The sequence below is a fragment of the Eptatretus burgeri genome, chromosome 10, assembly GCF_056783735.1.
Source record: "Eptatretus burgeri isolate ZD-2024b chromosome 10, Ebu_testis_v1, whole genome shotgun sequence".
In the NCBI taxonomy this organism is placed as follows: Eukaryota; Metazoa; Chordata; class Myxini; order Myxiniformes; family Myxinidae; genus Eptatretus; species Eptatretus burgeri.
In genome coordinates, this window is record NC_140970.1 from 45,744,005 (window position 1) to 45,759,435 (window position 15,431).

Sequence of the window (15,431 nt, forward strand, 5' to 3'; positions counted from 1 at the left end):
CAACTATCTGCTCTTCGATCATGCCCTCCTCTCCGACGTCACACTGACCAATCCTAAGCCTCAGGGGAATGACTTGCCGGTATCAAGCCGGGAAGGCAGGGTTTCTTTTGCCTGCTCGGAAATGTTCAGCTTTGTTGGTGTTGTTGAAAATGTCGTTCTTTTATTTCCGGTTTTGTAAATGCAAAAACAAAGTAAAAGGTCACAGGGGGCAATCACATACTGGGAGAAATTAGCCTAAAACCCTACCTAATTAACACAGCACTACCCCCATCTGGTGACGCGTAACAACTTAAGCTGACAGTCTTCCCAACGTAAATTACATTGAGATGTCTCCCGCTTGTCCAGGGACCATGCGACTCCACACAAACCTACATTTACTATGAAGTTCCTCCATCTACCCCACAAACAAAACAATACTTACCCCCACACAGTCTTGAGAAGGACTTGTGCGAGCCAACTCTTCTAGTGGCAAATTTGTAATTAAAAAAAGTTAAATTGAAATGAGTCATCAAAAGGAACCCAAACAAGCAAAAAGCAAAGATAAAGTTATCAGGAGGAACCTGCATTGGACTTGGGTTTCAACGGCTACTCAGGTCAGGTCAGATATGGGAGCATGCGCCGGAGCAGCGTGCCGCTATGTGCACTTTTTTCCGGTACTCCAGGAACCTCCGTCTGGCCATCCCCAGGCAGATGCCTGTCCCATCCCCATCTCCTTGAGATGCCAATCAACCTGCTACAACCATGAGGCACATGGTCGGACCATTGGCCTCCTCCACTCATGAGGCTCCCTCGCTGAGATAATCTGGTGAGCAGGATCAGCGTCAGGCAAACAAGCCACAAATCCATACAGCCACAGCTGATGCTGACGGACTATGCAGGTAACAAATCTCATTTGAGTCCATGTCAGCAACCGCTTGTTGGACACAAAATCCAACCAGCGATTGTCAAGGATTCTCCGAAGAGACCTGGTACCAAAGGAATTAAGTCTCCATCTCAGATCCTTGGTCAGAGTCCAAGACTCACATCCATAGAGCAAAAATGGAAGAACCAAGGACCTGAAGACTCAGACTTTCGTCCTCCCGCATATGTACCGACAGCACCACACCCCTTGATCCAGTGAATCCATGACTGCCCAGGACAACCCAGATGTCTACTGACCTCTGACTCACAGTCAGCAAAGACATGAATATCACTGCCAAGGTAAGGCAATCTCTCCATGACCTCAACTTCCTCACCACAAACAACTATAGATAAGATAGCAGCATTCAAGATGTCATTCAAAGCCTGGATCTTAGTTTTGACCCAGGATACCTGCAATCCCAGTGGCTCCGAATCCTCATTCAGCACCTCGAGGGCCCCCAAAAGGATATCCAGAGTCTCCACAAAGATGACTGCATCATCTGAGAAAACAAGGTCAGGGATCTTGACATTCCCAAACGATGCACTGCAGCTTGATCTCTCCGACATCCTCCCAAGAATCCAATCCATAAAAGTGCAGAAAAGTGTGGGGGGCCAGTACACACCCCTGATGAACTCCAGTAACAACGGGAAATAAGTCAGAGATGGTATCACCACACTTCACAGCACTCTCAGTACCAGAGTATAGTTCAGACATCAGATTGATCAGTTTTAGTGGCACTCCGCGAAGACCAATAATCCTCCAGAGGGCATCCCGATTCACTGAGTCGAACGCTTTACTGAGATCAACATCGGCTGCAAGCAGCCCCTGCTCTAACTCTCAACTGCGTTCGGTGAGGACCTGAAGGGCAAGGATACGGTCAATCGTTGACCTCTTTGATGTAAAGCCTGACTGTTCTGGGTGCTGGTGCTCAAGCAGATGGTGGAGAATCCTATCAATAATTATCTGAGCAAAGAGCTTTGCCGGCACTGAGAGCAGCATCACCTCTCGGTAGTTGTTGCAGTCCTGGCGATGACCCTTCCCTTTCCAGAGAGGGACAACAAGGCTCTTCTTCCAATCAGTTTGGATGATGCCTGTGTTCCAGGCAGAGCACAGAACTGCATGCAATGACTTGAGAAGTTCAGCATGGATGTCACAAATCGCAGGAGCGTTACACGATTTCAACCGGTTCACCGCAGTCTGTGCTTCCACAAACGAAGGTGGATCACAGTTGATTGGAGGGTCAACAATGGCGATAGTAACATCCCTGACATCCAACTCAGCAGCTGCTGGATCAGTCTGGTAAAGCTGCACAAAGTAACTGTCCCAGCGGGCCTTCACTCCAGACTCCTCTGTCAAGAGCCGACCACTCCCTGCTCTAACTGCAGTAAACCGAGGGATGGGCTTGGATGAATGCCATGCGTGAATTCCCCTGTAAGCAGGACAAGAATCACCTGACCACAGGTGATGCTCTACCCCCTCACAGATTCCTTGCACATAGGCCTCCTTGTCCACCCTTAGTGCACGTACAGTTTTATGCCTCAGCTCCCTGAACAGCTCAGCTCTGCCATTAAACCTGGCCCCATGACTCTGGTCAATGGTATCCAGTGTCTCTTGAGAGACAACATTCTTCTTCGCCCTCGGGTGAGTTCCAAGACATCCACCAGCAACATCAAGGATGGTGATCTTGTCGGCACTCCACAACTCTTCAAGATTCCTCAAAGCACCCAGAACCCCAAATCGCCATTCAGCTTGTTTGCAAACTCCTCAGCTATCCTCTCATCCTTGAGCTTGCCAACATCCAGCCGAGGCTGGGATGATACCATTATCCCTGATTTAAGCTGCAACTTCAGAGTTGCTACAACAAGATTGTGGTCGGTATTGAGGAACTGAGCACTCCGGTAGACCCTGCAGTCCTGGTCATCCTCCAGTGACCATCAACGAGCACATGGTCAATCTCTTTTGCTACACCACCAGCGTTGGAATACCAAGTGCAGCAATGAGCCTGTGGGTGCTGAAAACATGAATCAGCCACCCTAAGTCCATAACTTCTTGCAAAGTCAAGGAACTTAGTGCTATTCTGGTTCACAGTTCCAGACCCATGGAGACCAACACACGTCTCATAACCATCCCTATCAGTCCCAGTCAATGCATTGAAATCCCCCAAGATGGAAGAGTATCTCGCCTGGGGCACTGTTCAACCATAGACTCGAGCGTAGCGTACAATGTGTCCTTCACGGTGAGGTCACTCGCCTCAGTTGGAACATAAACAGAGACCAGGGAAATGACACACAAGGAGTGATGAATCCTTAGTCTCATAATACATTCGTTGGCCGGTCTTGCCTGGAAGAGCTCTCGCCACTATCCGGTCTCCGAACCTCAGAGAGTGCTATAATACCAATGTTCACACACTTGAGCTCAGATGATAACAGAGACAGGTGATCATCCTCTCTTTGGGATAGAACATTCTTGGAACCCCGCTGAAGGGACCACCTCAGGTTTCCCAAGGAGACAGCAGTTTGGTGGACGACACCACAGCACCACCCCGACATACACTACTGCGATATAACCCGGGCAGGTTACCCCATGGTTTTCCTCCTCGCATCAAAGAGTAAGGGTCCCCAATAATTTGCCCCAATCCTGTCATCCGGTGAGCTTCCCCGCAGAGGCAGCTGCACAGGAGATACTCCCACGGAGTGGGTTTTCACATTTTTTTTGCGTTTTTGTGTTTTGTGGTGTGAAAGGTTTTATGGTAGCCGGAGCGCAAATCCTACCACCAACCTCCTCAAGAAAATTAACCAAACTGCAGGAGGACGTCCGCAGACACAGTTGGGCACTAGATGTGGATGGCCATTGGCTTACAAAAAGCTCCTCCACCCTTTGACAGGTTGTGTTTTAAATCCTGCTGGGTGTCCATATCATACACCCTCATCACCAGGAAACCTAGTGGGGGAGACGGTTTCGTCACTGACAACCTGACTATGAAACAGGTTATTCCAGGTACACATGGTACCTGTAGCAAGTCACATATCTAATCTGGCCAGACCTGACAATAGTCACAGATCTAAACTGCTATTCCTCTCCCCTCAAACCTATCCAGACACAGCCAAGTGAGCCTTGTTCAAAACAAGTAATAATAATCACAGAACACAATTTAAAAAAAATAATAATAATACTGGCTGCCAGACCATGTGTCTAATCAGGTTGAAATTTAAAACATATATTCCACATCACTACTAGATCATAATTTTTTAAGTTTCACATTGATTGATGTAACATTTCAAGGGAGTTCAAGAGAGAGAATTTTAACATATTTTTGTTCAACTCAATATGGCTGCCAAACCATGTGACATCAATTATTCATTAACATCTGAGTACCCATCCCTAATGCTTGGGGTATGTGTGTGAAGTTTCCCCTCGATCTGTCCAGCCGTTCTGGAGATGAAGATTTTAAAAGTTTTTCGGGTAAATCCAATATGGCTGCCAAACCATGTGACCTATGACATCATAGGTGGGGAACTTTTTGTTCCTTGGGATAGCTGGTCATAGCTGTCAAGTTTCTCCTTGATCTTTTCAGCCGTTTTGGAGATTTTTGAAGGTTAAAAATAATTATAATCATAATAACAATAATAACAATAATAATAAAATGACCGCTGAATTTTTTTTCTGTTGACCCTCCAAAAAATTTTATACTGATCGGACGTAGCATTCTACATAAGCAATTATGACATCGTAGCAAAGACACTGATGACAAAAAAGATCACACTTATTCCCCATGTGGAATACTTGACAGTTGCCAAGTTTCAATATCTTCCATGGAGAGGTTTCGAAAATACAGACGTCCAATGGTTCTCCTTTTTTCCCACATGGCTGCCACGCCATGTGACCTAAGACATCATAATTATCATTAAAACATTCTACATGAGTAGCCGCACCGATGGTGAAAATTTCTTATCAATCTGACAAGTGGTTCCAGAGAAAAGGGAATAACAAAATGCAGACATGCATGTACGTACGCACATACGGGATGATCGCTTGACCCTGTTTTTAACTTCATGAGCATGAGTTTAAAAAAATATACATATATATATATATATATATATATATATATATATATATATATATATATATATATATATATATATATATATATAACGGTGCTAGTACTGATCCCTGCAGTACCCTGCTTCTTAAAACCTCCCAGCCCAACATTCTCCCATTCACATCACTCTTTGCTTCCTTTCAATAAGCCAGTTTCCAATCCAGTTGGCTGCTCTCCCAGACATTCCACAAGAATTCACCTTACTTCACAGCCTTCAATGTGGTTGCTATCTTCTAAAAAGCTTTTTCAAAGTCTAGATAAACGATGAGTACATCCACTGTCCTTCCCTCATCCAACCCAGTCAAAAACTACCAAAACATTTGTTAAACATGATCTCCCTTTAGTAAATCCATGCTGACTTCCATTAAATTCATTTGAAAACATTCAAATGGTTCCCTATCCGTTCGTTAATTAACGACTCCAACACCTTCCCTCCAACTGAAATCAAGCTAACAGATCTGTAGTTCTCCAATTCCTCTGTGGATCCTTTCTTAAATGAAGGTGTTATATTTGCCATTCTCCAATCCTCCAGTACCTGTCCTGACTCCAATGAGCTGTTAAAGTTATTCGGTAACATTACACCTGTCTGCTCTGCCACCTCGCTCAATACTCTTGGATGCATATTATGCAGCCCTGGAGCTTTATCATCCCTTAATGTTCCTGGCTGTTTCTTAACTTCATTATTTACTCTTACTTTGACCTCTTCTGAAAGCCCTTGTTCACCCCCAAAATAGATACTCTCAGCTATTGGAGGTTTCTCCAACTGTTCCTGAGTAAATGTAGAAGCAAAAAAAAAAAACCGGTTAAATAAAGCTTGCCATCTCACCTTCATCGCCTACCAATTCTCCTGTGTTATTCCTAAAGCAGCCCACACTTGTCTTAACCTTCTGTTTACCCCTTATATACTTAAAGAATGCCTTGCCGCTATGCTTAACATGTCTGACCATAATCTTTTCACATCCTCTTTTGGCTTGCCGAGTTATATTTTCTTCACTAGCCTTTGTTTACTCCAATGCCGATGTGAGTCAGACTCTAGTGCTGTTATTTTGTTCTTGATGAATGCCTAATGCTTCTGCTTAATAATTGCTCACTTCCCTGCTCATCCACAATGGTTTCTATTCCTCCATCTACCTTTACACCTCACTGGAATACACCTACCCTGCACCCTAAACAATTGCTCCTTGAAGGATTCCCGTTTCTCTGATGCAGACTGCCCACTTGTTGGCTTTTCCAAATCTAGAGCACCGAATTCTCTTCTCATCCTGTACCTTTCAAAGTTTGCCTTTGTGAAATCTCACAGCCTTCCCTTCATATCCCGAGCTCCACATCTCAAAAATAGCTTAAAAAAAATTCTAACACTGCACCTCCCCTCCCTCCCTCGTGGGCTTTTCTACAAACTGTTTTAAAAAGGCAATCCTGGAATACAATGAGAAAAGCATCCTCAGTTCTGCTCTTTCCCTGTTCCTGGACCCAATCCATCCCTGGCACATATAAATCCCCCGTGATCAACCACAGAAGTTGAAAGTGTAAAAAAAATCCATCTGCAAGCAGTACACTGTTAAGTATTACTTTTGAATTCCAAGTTTCTGAAACACGAGCAAATCTCAGGAGCGTTTTTTGCAATCAGAGTGCCAGTAAAAACCCAGCTGGCTCACTAATAACCTACAGGGAGGAAGTAATCTGGCTGCAACATCTAATCTCCATTGTTTACCGGCTCCCACCCAATCATGCGTCCGATGGGATATTGGCTGACCTCGACATTGAAACTTCCAATCGGAGATTCCCTTGGGTTCCGAAGCTCGCCTTGGCTGTGTTATCTGCGAGCCGTTAGATGGGGGGCAGTGGGTCTCGCACCACCATTGTGTACGTCGTAGTCGAATCTTAATACCTTCACAGGGCAACTTGGATTGCTATTAAAATATACTACTCGAACTGAATAGAATGCATTGGGAATTTCACATGATGAATGCATTGAACTATTTGCTGGTACTATCATATAATTGCATGAGGTGTGCTTTTCACATGGGGTAAGTTAGTACAGTTATCCTTCCACATTTATTGTCCATCAGATGCATTTACTACAGTAAGGGCATGAAGATTGAGAGACGCTGATGCAACCTGAAGATGCAAAAGAGTCCATACCTGAAGCCTGGCGTACACGGGCAAACGAAGGACATGAATGCAGGGCCACAAGGACAGCCAGCCACAGTAAAGTCAATGTGGGCCGTGTGAGCCGGGCCACGGTCGGCCGTTTCTGCCCCATTGGCAGCTCCACTCAGTCTTGCCAGCTGCAACAAAAAAAATTACAAATCAATGGGATAAAAAACACATGAAAAATAAAATAAATGAGTGTAACAATGACAATACTTGATAATGCAGTATGTCGTTTCAATTCATTCATTCATGTGCCGCATGTGACTGCTGGTTTGCTTCTTTGCTGGGAGTGCGGATGTGCTACTGATGCGATGCCCCCCTGTAAGTTAGAATTAGTCCTGTATATGTTCAGGGTGTTGGCAACAACTCGCCTACCCTTTACTAATGACACTGTGGGGTCTTTAGTGTCCACCAACGACCAATGTCCTTCCGGTGGACAGCACAAATATTGATGGCTCACCTTGCTTATGAAACACCGGTGCCAAAAGTTACATTCAAATGCAAATCCAATGATACTGTGTGTAGCATTATCCTGAGCTTGCTGTTCCAGGTGGTTCCCATTCCCTTCCCTCAGATGGTACCTTTTGGCTTTCCTGCCAGGCCCTAACTAATGATAAAATTAATATGTACACGGTTAATCGACCTTTAAGGAAAGCGAAACACAGTTTCCATGAGAACAGACACTTGGTAGAGCGCATACCTCCACTTGGCTGATTAGTTTACGTTTTGTATCCCAATGATAGGCCGGATCTGGATTCGGAACTGAAGTACAATTTAATTGGCATATTTTTGTCACCGAACCAACTCATCCACCAAGTTTCATCCGAATCCGTCTGTAACTTTTTACAGAAAACCTGCTGTACGTCGTATTTGGCCCTATCTCTCAAAGTGAAGAACCACTTTAAAAACTCGGATCCAGATCCGGGTTCGGATCATTTCGTCGCCGTCACATACATAAGCTATCCAACAAATTTTGTCCGAATCTGTCCGCAACTTTTTAAGATATCCTGTTCACAAACAAACAGACGAATGAAAAATCTGAATCCGGGCCTTAGCCAAAATCGAATCGGCTTGTTTTTGTCATCGAACCAACTCATCCACCAAGTTTCGTCCGAATCCGTCCACAGCTTTGAGAGATATCATGCCATACATAGTTTTTGGCCCCATATTTCAATGGTGAAGAATCACTTAAAAAAAAAAAAATTCTCGTTTCCACATCCAGATTCGAATCTTCACCAAAACCGAATCAATTTGGCCTTGTCACACACCAAACCTGTCCACAAAGTTTCTGCAGAATCCATCAATAACCTTTTTAGATTCTGTGCTATATAGTGTTTTTGGCCCCATCTCTCAATGGTGAAGATTCACGTGAAAAATTCTCCCAATTCGGATCTGGATTCAGATCTTCACGAATATCGAATCAATTAGTCCTTGTCGTTCATACACCCGACATGTCCACCGAGTTTCATCCGAATCCATCCGCAACTTTTTGAGACATCATGCAATTTCATTTTTAGCCCTATCTCTCGATGGTGAAGAATCAATTAAAAGTTAAATAGTTCTCGTATCCAGATCTGGATTCGGATCTTCATCAAAATTGAATGATTCTTCATAGTGGTATTGGCTCGATCTCTCAATGGTGAAGAATCAGTTGAAAAATTCTCAGATCCGGATCCAGATTTGAATCTTCACCAAAATTTAATCAATTAGTCCTCATCACACACCCAAACTATCCACTAAGTTTCGTCCGAATTCATCATTAACCTTCTGAGATATTGTGCGACATTATCAGTTTCGGCCATATTTCTCAATGGTGAAGAATCACCTGAAAAATACTCAGATCTGAATCCGGATTTGGATCTTCACTAAAATTAAGCGTTGCTTCCTTTGTTTGGTTACCTACAAACACAAAAAAATTTCAGAACAATCGCTTGAAAACTGCGGCCAAAAATCATGTGACAAACAGACAGACAGATAGACAAGCCGGTAGGCGGCGATGGGTCGCCGAGCATGGAAACTATAAGATATCGAGCAAAATGGATGTCATATAGCGGATAGGGAATCACCTTAAGATTATGCATATCAAATCTCATCCAGTTCCATCTACTGATAACTACTCGGTATCCATTTGAATGAAAAGTACCGAAAATGCGGTTTGATATCGGAAATCCCCAAAGTTCGAGGGGGTGCTGTGGGTGAACAAAGATCTAAATCGAAAATCCGGCTCGATCGTTTGTGCACAATGTATTCCAGACGATTAGTGTGAATTTTCATGACCATCCGACCATAACCCTAGGAGGAGTAGCATTTGGCGCGAAGGCACCTCCAGCTCTCGCATATTATCGATTTTTGCACTAATTGACCTTTGACCCCTGACCTAAGCGAAATCGGTCAATATGTCCTGAGGCAAAGTTGTAGTACTCATTGAGTACCATGAACCTGCAAAGTTTCATTCGTATCGATGGACTCACCTGGTCGTTAGGGGGCCTTCAATTTTCGCCAATTTTCGCGCATACCCTAATTGTAGGAGGCGCTGTGGGTAAAGTATTCCATATATCACAAAAACCGGAATATATTTGATAGAGCATCACCTGTAGATCATTCGTGCCAAATTTCATAACCCTACGTGGGATAATGGCTTTCGGAATTGATTTCGCGTGAACGGTACCGATTTTGAAGGTTTTTCGGTTGTTGCTAGGGAACCAAAGCGTCCCTAGCAACCATCACAATTTCCAAAGCACTACGTCATAAGATGTACCTACCACCCGAGTTTGGTCAAAATCCGCCCACGTTTACTACCAATTATGCTGATGACAAACGAACAAACATCCAAACAAACAGACAGAATTACTGACAATAAGGGTCACCTATTTCGGCGACCCAACAAACAGCCAGACAAATGCGACAGATCATCATACTTGGCAAAAAAAGTTACAAACAGACAGACAGGGGTGAAAACAGTAATTAGGTCCACCACAGTATTTGCTTTTTCTTAATCTACTTTCCCATCAAATACTCACAAGAGTTGTTTATAAATGCATCGGAATAAAAATCAAACTTTAGAAAATAATGACTACCTCGATGATGTACAATGACTACCTCGATATTACAGTACAAAGTGTGCTATTTTACGTTTGGTCACGGGACAGGAACGCTGGGGGGACATGGTTTGGGCAAGAAGATGTGATGGACAGATTGAGTCGGCTGCTGTGTATGCTCATTTACTGGCGAATTTTTTTTATCGACAAATATGTTGGTCTGTAGTGTTTGTCTGTCTGACTCTCACAAACACATCAGCAGATGAACCAATTGGAGCAGAGGAAGAGCAGGAGATGTTTGTGGGGAAGTTTGTTATCACCAAGTCTAGAAGGGAGGATTTGATTTGGGACATTTGGGAGAAATCCTGATTGGAAAGGTCACGTATTGAGTCAGTCCCATGGAGTCACAGAAGTCTTTCGCTGAAGTGCTATGGTTGGTGAGAGAGGTACCAACACTATACACGACACAGAACACTGTTGAACACTATACGGAACACAATGGAGCTTGCTGATGGAATTAGACCACATTGCACATTTGAAATGGAAGACAATCGGACCATGTGAACACCGACCGTATCAAGTTCTGAGAGCGCTCTGTGGGCTGGCTGGGCGAGATGAGCATTCCCTGTTCAAAAGAACCAGCCCTTGATTGGATGGAAAAAAAATACCATGCCCACCATGCCAGCTCAGGCACCATGGAGTTCTTAAAAACAGTTCAAAGTATCCACCTTTGGTTCGGTGAAGGATCGTGCACATTCATGGGATAAGTTGGGAAGTTGTGTTGTGTGTGTATGTGTGTATGTATAATATGTGTATAATCACACATCAATATGTGTGTTTACAATATGTCACGTATAATATGCATTCAACCATGATTCATGTGCAGGAAAATCACAATCACACATGTGTATGTATAAATCACGACCCATGAATGTGTGTGTCCGCGTCGCTGTCGCCGGTCGCATCTCCACCAGCGGTCCCACCGAAGCTCAGTCCCATCCGTTCACAGCGGAAGGGAGTCACACCGTGGGAGGGAGTTGGAAAAGGGACTCGTCTTCGGTGAGAGGGACAAAGCGCACCAAGTTAAGGGAGTTGACAAAGCGCACCAAGCCACAAGCATCTGAAATACCTCGGCCTCACGGAAACTGTTATATTCAGCTCCACCGAAGCTCGGTCCTACCCTCGACAGGATTGACTGCATGGCCAGGCCGTGTCCCAACTGTATGTTGATCAGCACAACACCAGGAGACATGTGCACGGCCCTCAGCCACGTCAAAGCCACCACAGCTGCAGGCCTAGGCCACATCACAAACGCATGTCAGACGGTCTGGCACCAAGCACCATACGTGTGGTTTTGTCCCATCAATGCTGCCACCCTCGTTGCGTTGTTATATGGTGTGGTCTTTGGTCCCATCAGTCCTTGAAGAGAGGGAGGCAGCAAAGCGCGCTGCCTCCCCCTCACCGCCATGTATGTGTGTGCGTGTGTGTGCGTACATCACCATTTGCTTGTATTAATAGGAAAATTGTATGAACTTGACAGCTCACATCCACGGATATTTGTTGTATTTCTATGTATTTTCATGAGTCCGATTTGCATCCAGGAACAATTATGGTTCACCATTTTGAAATTGCCACTCTTTTAATGCTGAAAATTATGTTTACAAGACTATTTGAATTACAGATTTTGTTAACAGTGCCCCCCAGCCAGCAGAACCGAGCCGCTGAAAACGCACACAGCGCACGCGCAAAAGGCCTCGTCAGCATCCATGCAAAATTTCGAAAGAGCAGTATTGACACTCAGAGGTGATTACTCTGTGGGGACTGGAATGTACCTTCTCGGTGACCTTTTTGTCTGATGGGTGGCCATTCTGTTACCATTACCTGTGCCACCGAAGGTGGACAAAGGTTATGTTTTCACCCGTGTTTATCTTTGAGCATGATCTCTCAAAAAGTTATGGACGGATTCGGACGAAACTTGGTGGACAGGTTGTGTGCGCAATAAGGACCAATTGACTCGATGTTGGTGAAGATTCGGATCCGGCTACTGGAATTTTTAAGGGATTCTTCACCATTGAAAGATAGGGACAAGAACTATATATCGCACTGTCTCAAACTGTTGTGGACAGATTCGGACGAAACATGGTGGATGAGTTGGGGAGGTGAGAAAAACATGCTGATGAGATTTTGGTTCAGGTACTGATACGTATCCGGCACATCATTGGGCTACAAAATGTAAACTGTTCAGCATTGTGGAGGTATGCACTCTACCAAGTACCGTTCTACTTCATTTTATTATCCTTAAAATCAAATAATGCCTCCTACGTTTCAGTTAATAAGTGGGGTGGTGTATATAATTGTGAAATGTATTTCTGTAATTTCAGCAATCAAGGTTCAGGTCGACTGAAATCACTCTATAATGACTTAGAATGGAGGATGCGATAATATTGATCCTAAAATATGTTTTATCGCAATAAGAATTTTAAAGAGCAGCAGATAAGAAGTCTTTTTTCAAGGTTATAGATGCTTTTTGTTTTGGTTCTGTTGCAGATTTTCAGCTCTTCGATGGAAAAAAAAGAGGGGGGAGGGAAAACTGCAACACAACATAACAAGAACCACAACGGCAGTTTATTTGGCTTTCCAATTAACTCATGGACAACCTGCCATCCCAATGGAAAATTTGACAGGATCTGGATTGGTGACTCACACAATACCACAAAGTCCTCTTACCACTCGTGGTGCCCCAATTAAGGAATGCAATTTGAAATACAATTAACACTATTTCTTCCCAGTCGTTTGGCTAATACCATCCCACACATGGAGTGTAAAATAGTGCACCTGATCATATAACAGCATATTATGTGGTGCACACAAACAACTGCATGCAATTATTTTGAAATGCATACCAATGTTTTTTTTCCGGAAAATGAAGCGACATGCAGGGTTTGCCTCTCATTTGTGCTGGGGTCAAGCATCGAGTTGTGCGAGAAACTTTGTGTTGCATTAAAACTGTTTTCACTCCACATCCCTAATGACACTAACTAGAAACCTGCGCCGATTGATAAAACCCAACAGTTACACATTTCCTCTATATAGCATGACCCGTTCCCTCTATTTCATAACCATAATATTGGAAAGTACTGTGATTTGATGTACAGCACAACCACAGGACACCATCATGATTTGATGTCAAGCATATCCACTGAAGAATGACGAAATAGTCTTGCTCGTCAAGGCTAGTGTCGATCTGCGTCAGCAGACAGGTATACCAATGGATGAAATCTAGATGTGGTAACTGTCATGGGAAGCAAGGAAGAGATGAAATTTCAGGCATTAATCCTTTGTTGGAGCAAAAGAGGGAAATGGGATGAGGCTGAGGGTTAATATATGATTACAGTGAGTCAGAGAAGTTAGGAGTCAGGGAGCATGTGGGGTGAGACTGCTTTTGATAGGGAGGTCCAGGGTTCAAGGGTTAAAAAGCAAGGGGACTGGGACTAGGAAAAAAGTGAAAATATTAGGGATATAAACAAGAAGTGAAAGAAGCACATAAAAATAAATAAACTAAAGAAACTTCAAAAAGTGATACAAATAAAAATAATAATTCATTACTATCATTTAATTAAAATAATAATTTAAAATAAAAAGGGAAGTTGGAATTATCCTGACTATAATTCACGGACCGAAGTTTGTGCGTTTGTTTGTGGGTTTGTTTGTCGCGCTACTCCTCCTACAGTTCTGGCCCAATGACATCCAGACTTGCCACAGAGGATAAGCACAACCCAAATTAATGTGTGGGTGAGATTTTATCTTTGCCGGTGGTCTTGGGGATGTGGGGGGAGGGGGGGATGCAAATTCTCGATGTAAATGTGTATCATGTAGCGCCCCCTCCAGGTGGGAGAGGGTATTGCAAGTCTACTCCATTGACAGTGCAGTATTCCTGTCCCCACGTTTTCGAGTGCTGTGAGGTGTTTTAAATTATAAGCAGTAGGTATGTTTTTGCTTCATGCACGTAACCCGGGTTATTAGTTTTTTTCACATTTCGAGCCGTCACTTGCCTATACCCCACCCAAATAAAGGTATGCATCAGAAGAACGTGTTACATGCTTGGAACAAGATCGCTCGAAGGGCAAGGTGCTCTGCCAGTATAATCCAAAATGAGCGAGAAAGGGGGATAAAATGGGAACAAAAGATATAAGAAAACGAGGGGGAAGGAGAAAGAGGAACAGTGAAGGAAAGAAAGAAGAGAAAAGGAAGGAGATAAAACAATGTGGATTAAATTAAATAAAGTAAAATAAAAGTTGCATGCAGTGCCGAGGCTCATTGAGGAGCAAGAACACACGACGGATCAGGATGTACAGAATGAAAAGAACAGTGGAAGCACTGGGGTGGGGCAACTGGCGGGTCAATCCTTCAGATAAGTCTGTGCTGTGTGCGTGATGTTCGTGCACCCCCCTATACTAACCCTCACCCCTATCCCATCCCAGTTAAATTTATCCTGATGAAGTTATCCCATTCAATGCCAAAATGTCCAATCAACGTTCAATCAACATCAACGCCCAATCACTGTTCTGTTGATTTCATCCATTGCATAATGTGCTAAGCACAAAACACCATCCTGATGTGATGTACAGCACAACTGTACTATATAACAGTACACTTATTCTGTTTGTACCTCTGTCTATCTGACAATGTTCTCTTAAACGACTCGACCAGGGACCAAAAAACCCACATCATTTAAGGTCTTTGTTCGATGAGTTCCGGTTGTATCGGAAAAAAATAATTCATTACGAATGACCTTGTAAATTTTTTCATAATTTAGCTTGCTTAACTGCCATTGTTTTTTTTGAAAAATCGTGAGATGACGGAATCTCGTAAGATTGTGATTTTTAAGGGGTTTTTTTTGTTTTGTCAATACATTGTCATGGCTCGTATGAGAGCTAACAGACAACGCACAACAAGGGGGGGTGGGGGGCAGGAGACAAGAGGGGTGGGAGAAGGAAGGACAAAACAATGGGGAACAGAGACATTAGGAGATCTACGGAAGGGAGAGGGATGGGGTGGGGAACACGGGGTTTACAAGATGGACATTACAGGGACTTTCAGGACCTTACCTGACAGGGTAAGGAACATTAATGTTGTTCTTAATGAACGGCAACATGAATGTTAAGAACCGGAAAAAAGAGGGAAGAGATTGTGAATTTAACGTTGTTCAGTTATTATTTACTTTTAGCATTGTTCTTAA

At 43.6% G+C, this 15,431-nt stretch overlaps 1 protein-coding gene across 2 annotated transcripts in view; it reads right to left on the minus strand.

Annotated features, from left to right (window-relative positions):
* Positions 1-15,431, minus strand: part of LOC147018462 (chemokine-like protein TAFA-2) — a 224,841-nt gene that overhangs the window by 81,659 nt on the left and 127,751 nt on the right. For both annotated transcript variants that reach the window (XM_085898100.1, XM_085898099.1), the window contains one exon: positions 7,143-7,288. In XM_085898100.1, the coding sequence (XP_085754226.1) occupies positions 7,143-7,263 (121 nt within the window). In that variant the 5' untranslated portion in view covers positions 7,264-7,288. The remainder of the gene's footprint in view (positions 1-7,142; positions 7,289-15,431) is intronic.